Source organism: Octopus bimaculoides, chromosome 3, assembly GCF_001194135.2.
Source record: "Octopus bimaculoides isolate UCB-OBI-ISO-001 chromosome 3, ASM119413v2, whole genome shotgun sequence".
In the NCBI taxonomy this organism is placed as follows: Eukaryota; Metazoa; Mollusca; class Cephalopoda; order Octopoda; family Octopodidae; genus Octopus; species Octopus bimaculoides.
In genome coordinates, this window is record NC_068983.1 from 43,199,227 (window position 1) to 43,209,611 (window position 10,385).

Genomic DNA, 10,385 nt, shown 5'->3' on the forward strand with positions numbered 1-10,385 from the left:
AATGGTCATTTTTTTGTTTCTTGCCAAATAGACATACGCACACGCGTAGTACATGTTTATTTGCCCCCCCCCCCAAAAAAAAAAAACCGTGTGCACACACACTTTGATTTTGTTATCTGGTTTGAGAGACTGTTGATGTGAATTCATGACTTGAAACAAATGTTGTGTCTTGTTTATTACTATTGGCGCAATGACCCTCCCAATACAGGATTGTGTGTATGTGTGTGTGTGTGTGTTTTCGTGTGTGTATTATAAAAACAGTTGAATATTGAATTAAAGGATCACCGAAATACTTTCCAATAGAGTATCATATTTATTTATTTTGCACAAAGAAAAGATTAGCAGTGACTTCGAAGTTTCATCTTACTGATGTTGCTCTTACGAATGTTTTGTAACATTTTTGAAATCATTTCTTTGTTTCTTTCCTTCTTCATTTTCATTTTTAATTCCTGGATATTATAATTCCCATAAAAAAAATTTGCTTACTATAACGAAGAAATAAATAATAAAAAAAGACCAGTAGTTCTATTATATCCTGTATTTCCTCCCTTAGCGCCCAAGGGTTGCCGATTCCGCCATTTCCCTTCTTCTGACAACAACAAAAAGCCTTTCTTAGGTTTTGCTAAAATTTTCAGAGCCGACTGCTTTCTTTACCGTGTCCAAAATTATTCATATTCTATGAATGATTTAAAAATGTGTTATTAAACGATGCGACGTGAGAAGAGGCTGATTTCCTGGCCAAACAACGATCAATATTCCGAATGCTTGTAAGTAAAAACACTTCGTTCATTTATAAATGAAACCTACATCCATAGAGTGATTTATTTATTTATAATTATAGAGAAAGATAAAGAGAGTAAGAGAGTTATAAAGAGAGGTGGGAGTGTGATGGTGAGTGAGAGAGAAACATATTGAGAGGTGGGAGGAGAGGGAGAACATTTATGAATGAATGAAAGAAAACGTCCTTTTATTTTTGTCCATTATCATTTTTTTCTTCTCATCTATAAACTCAAGCAAATCTAATTTGATCACCATACCGTACTATTTTATACATTTGTAATTCAAGGCCTTTATATTTTGGGCTAAATTATACATGACAATGCACACACGCACTTTGTATATAGATATATAGATATAGATATAGATATATATACACATACATATGTGTGTGTTCTATGGTATGTGTCTTACACGTCACGATAGATAATTTTGGTCTATTTGTGTCTAACTTATTTAACTAGGTCCGATTTGTTCTCGCTTATTAAATGACTGTCGTGCTACGATCACATACATAAAATATATATAATTTATATATATATACTCGGATGTATATATAATGCATTGGTTAAATTTATGCTATAAGAAATCCAAAGTCTTGTTTAATATTTTTCATTTATAACAAATATGCAAAAAAGCTTCATCTCATTCATATTTTAAGATTTATTTTTCTATCTTATGGGCTATGTAAATTAAACCCTTTTTAAACAACAGATTGGTACCCATCGTTTTTTTTTTTTTTTTTTTGTCTGCCGTGTTTTTTACTCTACGAAAAAATTCGAGAAGGTGATATAGTATGGAAAATTACAGAAACTAGAAAAAAAATAAGAAAAAAATCCGTTAGTAAGCTGGATTTATTTAAGTAGATGTTGGACACAGTCAGGCATTAGTCAGTTATATATGTGTGTGTGTGTGTGTATATATATATATATATATATATATTATAAACACTTACACATTAATATAGCAAAGACTCAGAAAAAGTAGATAGATAGACAAAAGAATACGGATGAAAAAAAAAAGAGGGGGCAAAGAAAAGCGAGTAAGTTCTTGCCATGTAAATTTAGGTCAAAATAGGTGGATAGACATTTGTTGGATGAAGCAGGCACAGTGTGGGTACATTTTAGAGGTAAGTATGAACTGCATGTTATTACAAATGAAGAAAAAAAACCACCTCTGTATTTAGCATGGCAGATCGAAAATATATTGTATTATTGGCATATATATATATGTATATATATATAACGCTTCTGTGCTTGCTTTTATTAAATCTCTATATGCGTATTAAATTTAATGGCTAGCACTACAACACTCTCTCCTGCTTCTTTTTCCTCTAATCCTACTTCCCAGCTCAGCAAGCTATTCTGGACTTCGACCTTCGTATCATCATCGAACAGGTCCGTATTGATCGTATTCGTAGGCTTGGCTTTATTCAAGCCCAGAAAGCAATGTTCTGGACTCGCTGCTTTCTTTAATGTTTCATACTCGTGTCTTGTTTCTTTCTCCTCCCCTTCCTCCTCTCTCCCTCTCTTTCTCTATTTTATTCTCTGTCCCCCACTCTTTCTCCTCTTTCTTTTATATTTCCCCCTCTCTGTCTGAAGACTTCGATTCTTCTTTATCAATTTAATTATATCAGTTCCCACCTTCTCTCTCTCTCTCTCTCTCTCTCTTAAGACTTCAGTTCTTTCTCTACCAATTAATTCTATCAATTCCCTCTGACACTCCTTTTCTTTTTCACTTGTTTCATCTGTCTCTCTAAACATTTTCTCTTCTATATTCAAACATTCATATTTTCATCCTTTTCTCATATATTTCGTCTTTTTCGTAATTCTTTCTGTCTTCGTCCGAATCGCATTTCTTTCATCTCTCGTTCTAATTCTATCTAAACATCTCTTAATTCATATTCTCTCACTCTCTCTCTTTCTATAAATGCCATTCCATCTCTTATTTCTTTTCCCCATCCCTAACCCACTTATATTGTTTTACATCCTAGCCTCTGTTCCTACAATTTCACTATTCTCTTCTCTTCTTCCTTCCTTCTAGCTATACTTATATATCCGCCGATCTGTCCAGGTTAGGCGTCCTTACACTCACTCACTATCAATGATGCTACAGTTCCCGCCGAACATCTAAGAATTAGATACAATACAGGTACTACCTGGCTTATGCATACATATATATCTAGAGATACACACGCACATAAATACAAATATATATATACATATATATAATACAAAGAATATATATGCATGTATACACACATATATGTACATACTTACATCTACATGTGTATATAGATGCATATGAGGGTACAGGACGTTAGAAAAATAAACTACAGACAACGGAACGAACACAGGAAAACAGATAGCCACTTGGAATTATTCCTTCATCAGCTGCCTCTATTCTAACTAGGCGTTTCGAAGATATATATATATATATATATATATATATATAAAATATATAGTTTTAGGGAAAATAACCAAGTTTCAAGAACTCATCGATGAAAATCCACTATCACATTATCACATATGTAATTATGGATTTTGTCCCTAATATTATATATATATATATATATATATATATATATATATATACGCGCGCACTCTCACATATGTATAAACAATGAAGTTTATTTTCCTAATTATCTCTCTCTTCTTTCTGCATACTTAGCAGTTCTACCTCTCACCCTATTCTATTTCTCTTTCATGTGTGTATCCTACAAACATTGGGGTATCTTCGTCCACGCACCCACGCATGCGTAAATGAATCGGACATGTTCGTGTTTTTTCCATTTTCAGACAAATCTATTTTGTATATCACTCTAAAAAGAACCTCCAAGATAATCAATATTCAATATTGTTACACCAAAAAAAGACTTATCCAGTTTATAATCTTGCGTTGTTAAATAGCCCCAGGTCACTCATATTGAGTAAACCTATAGTCCGAATGTTGCATTCTAGCTGTGACCATCTCTTATTTACGGACAGTTTGACCGAGAGTTCATTATCCCAAATAATTTCTTTTATTGAATGGTTGGGCTTGATTTTTAAGAGAAATGGAAGCTGTTTTTACTGGTTGATTGTCACATAAAGGCCCCTCTTTCATTTGTGTATTACTTCGTGTTTGCAGTTATAAAACTTAAAATATGGTTGGACCGTCTAAAGTTATCACAATAATAATCTCGCTTTGCAACCATGTGGTTTTGGGTTCAGTTCCTCTGCGCAGCACGTAACTACGGCAGATCAATACATTGTCAGTGAATTTTGTACACAAACTTTTGGAAGCCTTGATGAGTGTTTGACAGCTGAACTATGAAACACACACCTATAACTGACATCGTATACTAATACCGAAACATTGCATACACACACATACATATATATGTACGTGTTTGTTCTCTCCTACTGCTTGATAACAAGTGTTGGTTTATATACATCCCAATAACATAGCGGTTCGGTAAACAATTTCCTGGAACTGGTTTTTTCGACTAAAACCTTTGAAGGCAGTGTGTCAGCACGGCCACAGTCAAATGACTTAGCAAGTAAACGATGAAAAATATTGATTATATAAAACTAATACTAATTAAATGCTCTTAATTAAATAAATATTACAGTAATTATTTAGTGAACCATTGGGAACTAAACATTTAGCTTTACGATAATAGCAACACAGAAAGGGGCAACATTTCTTGTAAAACAACCAAGATAAGACACGATAAACAAATTAAAGCATTTCACTCCATTTTTAGAAACAATTTAAACTTGTAACCCCATTGTTAAATATCTACCAAAGACTAGAATTAGTATTTCCTGCAAGTCACATTGCATCAGTTAACTTTTCTCCAAAAAAAAAAAAAAACTTTCAAGCAACATTCCTCACCAAAAGATGGACTGGTATATAAAACTACTTTCTGCCGTCAATGGTAATGGAATTTTGAGTGGCTATATTTGTTTTCCATAGTGAAAGAGTTAAAACATATATTGTTGATCAAAACATAAATGCAAGAAATATTTTTAAAACTTTCTTTGTATGTGTAGGCACGTCTGTGTGGTAAGAAGTTTGCTTCCCAAAACTCATAGGTCCAGGTTCAGTCCCACTAGATGGCACCTATTTCCATCCCAGATAGTATTTCTCTGGGGACCATATATGCCTTCATAGGGGATTGGAAATAAATGGTACCACTTGTGTGATGGTGAAGCTTGTCTACAACTATTATGTCAAGATAGGAAACAGCCACACACACATACATAGGCACTGGCATGGCTCTGTGGTAAGAAGCTTGTTTCCCAACCACATGGTTCTCGATTCAGTCCCACTGCATGGCACCTTGGGCAAGTGTCTTCAACTATAGCCTCAGACCAACCAAAGCATTGTGAGTGGATTTAGTAGACAGAAACGGAAAGAAGCTCGTCATATATATATATATGTGTGTGTGTGTATTTGTATGTATGTTGGTGTGTTTACATCCCTGTATCTTAGTGGTTCAGCTATATATACCAATAGAATAAGTACTAGGCTTACAAAGAATAAGTCCTGGGGTCAATTTGTTTGACTAAAGGCGATGCTCCAGCATGGCCACAGTTAAATGACTGAAACAAGTAAAAGAATACATACTTGCATATATATATATATATATATATATACTTCCATTACTTATATCCGTTACATATATTGATGGTTGCATCTCAGCTTTGAGCAATGTCTTTACTTCATTCTTCTCTTAACCCGTTAGCATTTAAACCAGCCATATCCAGTCCAAATATTATACCTGTTTCATGTTAAAACTGACCAGATCTGGCCCCTCGCATTCACCCTACAGTATCATTCTAAAAATATATGATGACATCATTGAAAGCTAGAAGATAATGCATGATTAATTCAAAACAATGTGAATCAATAAGAATTGTATTTGACCAAGAAATCTGAATGCTAAAGGGTGAAAGCATGGCTGGGTAACCTCATACTTCCTCTACAGCAAGACACCTGTAGCTGTCTTGCTGTAACCTTTCCTCATCTGACACAAAATTGCCTCCACCAATGCCCCCTCACCTCTTAGTTCTTTTGTTTCTTTTTTTGTCTTGCAAGATACTTGGTGCCATTTAAAAGCATTCAGACCACACTGTAAAGTGGTTGGTGTTCAGAAGGGCATCCAGCTTTAAAAACCTTGCCAAAACTGACCTCACCTGTGCTTGCGCCAGGGCATCCAGCTGTAAAAATCCTGCCAAAACTGTCACAGAAGTCTGGTGTGGGCTTCTACCTGGCTGGCTCTTGTGAAACCATCCCACCCATGCTAGCATGGAAGCAGACATTAAACAATTATGATGATGATAGTAGGAACCAATACACTTTTGCACAGATGTGGTAATGATGGGCACCTCTTTCAGCAGGTGTTCAGAAAACATGCTATCCACAGTGACACATGCCTTCAATCCATCATGGAGTTTTTCATTGTGTTTTGCCTTTCTCAGCCATGGTCTGCCATAATATGCAACACATAACAGAGATGTTAAAAATCAAGTGATATCTGTGCCTAAAGCTTTTTAAAGTGAGAAACGGCCTTGCACAGATCCAACCCAACTGCCTTAACATATACATATGCCCAAAAGGAAGAACTAATCTACATCATTGGATGCAAACAGTCACAGGTGTTATATTTGAGTTTTCCTTCTCCTCGAGAGATGCCTAAGCAAAGACAAGTTTTTCACTGCCAACTGTTGGATAGACATTGACTCTATACAGTTCAAGTGTCTTTTAAGAGGTCTTGTTTTCCCTCCTGCTTGGTGTCCAATGAATGCTGCCATCGTTACTGAGCAAGCTTGCTCATAATTCCCAATCTATAAGTATCCAAAATAACATGGGCATTTTCCTACCTCATCATCACTGACTGGACCAACAAATATCACCATCATCATCATCATCATCGTCATCAGTAGTAGCAGCATTTAATGCCCATGTTTTATACCAGCTGTTTGACAGGATCTGACGGTTTCAAAGGCTACAGTGTACCCTGTTATCTATTTTGGCATGATTTTTATGGGTGGATGCCCTTTCTAATGTCAACCACTTTACAGTATGGACTGGGTGCCTTTTTTTTTATGCCACCAGCACCAGTGGGATCACCATGCAGTTTATAAGACTGTGAACTCCAAGAGGCAGCATTATGCTAGGAGAAGAGGTAGGTTAAGAGAAGGGGCCACAGGTTTCTTAATGTGGAGGATCTACATAGCCACTCCTATTTTAGAAGTGAGGTTGTAGGAATGATCTAAGTAAAGCTGGGTGAAGATAAAAATATTGGTGATGAGGTGTCTGGGTGGACCCTCAAGATATGAGATAAGTAGAAGTGAGTGGGATAGAAGAACCAGGGATTGTGGGTGGACTGAAGTTGCTAAAGTGTAATTAATAAAAAAATAATTACAGTATAATTAACTAAGAATATACTGTTGTTTAATTTATTTTTCCCTTCTCTGTTTTCAGATTTAACCATATTAGTTGTGGTTATCTAAGATGACCAACCGATTTAGTGACCGAAATGGTTTCATCTATATCTCTTCTTCTGACGACACTGTTTACCCAGTCCAGCTGATTCCAAATATGTCCTCTGAAAATAATGCTCCTGATTCTCTTACTTCTACAGACAATGTGTTCAACAAAGTGCCAAAGCTAGAATGGACAAATCCTTCATCAGAGATTTCTGACAATAATAAAGATCCATACCAAACAAACTCATCTCAGACATCTTTCCAAAATAATTCCGATGAACAGTATTACAATTTTCAAACACCAAAAGAGGAATTATTTAATGTCCAAGAAATGGATTGCAGCATTGTCTTAGATGAGCAACATACTGATAATGTCTTGAAGAACTCTGAAACTGCAGTGTCTAAGACAAAAGTCCTTAATTGTTTAAGGTGCATTTATCAGACCAGTGACAAGAATAACCTGACCAACCACATGAGGAAACATAACTCAACATTTGTTTGCAAAATTTGCAAAACTTCCTTTTCAGTAATAACATCATTAATTGACCACTTCAACAAGCAGCACCCACAAGATGCCGATGATCCATCTGATTTGCAGCATTATTGTCCCATGTGTCCATTTCAAAGTATAGAGAAGCTGGAATACGATAAACACATTACTCGGCATGAAACAGCTGCTCATACATGTTCCATTTGTGGTCAGCCATTTGCAAAACAAGTTTCAATGAAATGGCACATCAAGTATAAACATGGTATAGAAGACTCTGAAGAACAACAACATAGCAATATCTCAGAAACTTCTACAACAACAATTTCAGATCACAATAATGCAATTGCAGCAAACACAGAAAAAGAATCGAAAGACTTAGATTTCCAGAACCAAAGCGCTGATATGGAGACTGATACCAAACCTTTCTTTAAACGGTTCTTTTGTTTGTATTGTCCCAAGAACTTTAGTAATAAACTGTATTTGAAATATCACTGTTGGCGCAATCATAAGGATAAATTATATAAAAGTCAATGGAAAGAAGTCCAAGATTTATTTCAACAGAATTGGAATGAGACAGATCCTACATTAATTACCAAAAGCCTTATTGCTAAGAATAACCATTTTCAGTGCCCATTGTGTTCATTCAGTTCTTCTTACAAAAGCACTGTTGACCGCCATATTAAGAAGCACAATGAAGCAAAGTATTCTTGTAATATATGTGGTATGCCATTTACTGTGATAGGCAATTTACATCATCATAAGAAAGTTAATCATCCTGAAATATTAATTATGAATTCACTGCCAAACAAACGTCACAAATGTGCACTTTGCATCTATAGCACTGGCTATAAGTCTACACTTGAGCGTCACCTTAGAACACATGGAATTGCCAAGTACCACTGTGAGTTATGCACCATGCCGTTTGTCTTCTCCGGAAGCTTTTTGACACACAGAATGTTAAAACATAAAATATCCACAAAAGACTTTGAAGAAACAATTTTCACAGACAAAATAACTGATGCCAGTAGTTTAACAGCAAGCAGTGGTAAGTTCATAAAGAGGCGGAAATGCCCGTACTGCAATGCTCTGATGCCCAGTGCAAGCAAACTTAACCGGCATTTACGCACACACAGGAACGCTGGTTATTATTGCGTATGCTGCAGTATATTTTATACTTTAAGAAGTGAATTTGAAAATCACATGAAAGTGCATCTAGTAGCAAAAGGTTTTAATGAAGTACAGTGTATTGGTGTTACGAAAGGTAATAAAGAATTATCCAATGACACAACTGGAGATGATGTCGACGGTTCGGCTAAAAATCACATTCTTGTTAATAGTGAGCAGTCTGATGTGAGAGAGTCTTCACTTTCAAATGAAATTAGCAATATGAATAATGTCACAGATCTAGGAAATGTCGACAAGAACTGTGATATGTACAGTAATTCAAGCAATGCCAATGATAGTAGAAATCATTTAGCAACAATGGCTAAAGATGTAGTCAAGATAGACTTAACCGAACCAGTGCCGACAACTAACATCCTTCTAGAACAACAACAAGTTCTTCAGAATGAATCACAGTCTTATCCTCCTGAATCCTATCAGAATTCATTAAATATTAATTCTGCAAAGAAATTAATGCTTTCATCCCCAAGCCAAGAAATAACTTCTTTTGATAAACCTACAACAGAAGAGAACTTTCATCTAACTCCATCTTCTAGAAATTCTTTGGTAACATCCCAAGACAATTTCACAATTGATAGACCAACTTATGTGCCCCAGATATCTCATGAACAATATTTTGATACGGAAAAACAAGACTTTAGACTGAATTCAGATGAAGTATTATTCAACAACCGAAAAATGTACCTTACCCCTCAACAACAAAACAATATGAACAACTCGAACCCAACAGAGATTCAAACACAAAATCCTTTCTCTGAAAACAATAACGATGATATGTGTGCTTGTAAATTAACTCCACCAATCCATGGAGATGTACTCATCAATCCTCCATTCAAGGGACGATTTGCAAAGTTGGTTTCTGACTTTGATGATTTTGCATCCCGTCCATTTGCTTGTTCTCTTTGTTTTTATCGTTGCAGCATTCTCAAAGACTTATTTGATCATGTACAGAACCATTTGACTGGCTGCACTCCTGTTCCAATTCCAAACACTGCCAAGTTCGACACACAGAATTATATTCAAGGAATGAGTATAGACCAAAATAATCAGATGCAAAATAATTCTTTAAACATTAGTTATATTTAGCCAAAGAAAAAAAAAAAACAGTAAAAGAAAAGCATTTAAATAAACAGAGAACTGTATTTTACTTTCCCTTCTTTGAAGAAAAGAAGAAATAAATGAGAATAAAAATCATTTTTATTGTCTTGACAGATTGAAAAATTGTAACCATTACAATGAACTACAACTTGCTTGATGTGCAAATGTGGCTGTGTGGTTCACAAGTTTCCTTCACAACCACATGGTTTTAAGTTCAATCCTTTTGCAGGGTACCTTGGACAGGTACTTTCCTGCTCTAAACCCAAAATATTTTGAATATATTTGGGAGACAGACGATGAGAAAAACCCATTGCATATATATATATATATATATATATATATATATATATATATATATA

General features: G+C 35.2%; 1 protein-coding gene across 4 annotated transcripts; it reads left to right on the forward strand.

Annotated features, from left to right (window-relative positions):
• The first annotated feature begins 536 nt into the window (after positions 1-536).
• On the forward strand, positions 537-10,122 carry LOC106874824 (zinc finger protein 184). Of its 4 annotated transcripts, none has more exons than XM_014922705.2 (2): positions 537-767; positions 7,252-10,122. In XM_014922705.2, the coding sequence occupies exon 2, from the start codon at positions 7,282-7,284 to the stop codon at positions 10,012-10,014; it is 2,733 nt and encodes a 910-aa protein (XP_014778191.1). In that variant the 5' UTR covers positions 537-767; positions 7,252-7,281; the 3' UTR covers positions 10,015-10,122. The 4 variants fall into 4 exon arrangements, with proteins under 4 accessions (XP_014778191.1, XP_014778190.1, XP_052822115.1 ...); XM_014922704.2 differs by lacking the exon at positions 537-767 and adding an exon at positions 1,643-1,906; XM_052966155.1 differs by lacking the exon at positions 537-767 and adding an exon at positions 1,997-2,174.
• The last annotated feature ends 263 nt before the right edge of the window (positions 10,123-10,385 follow it).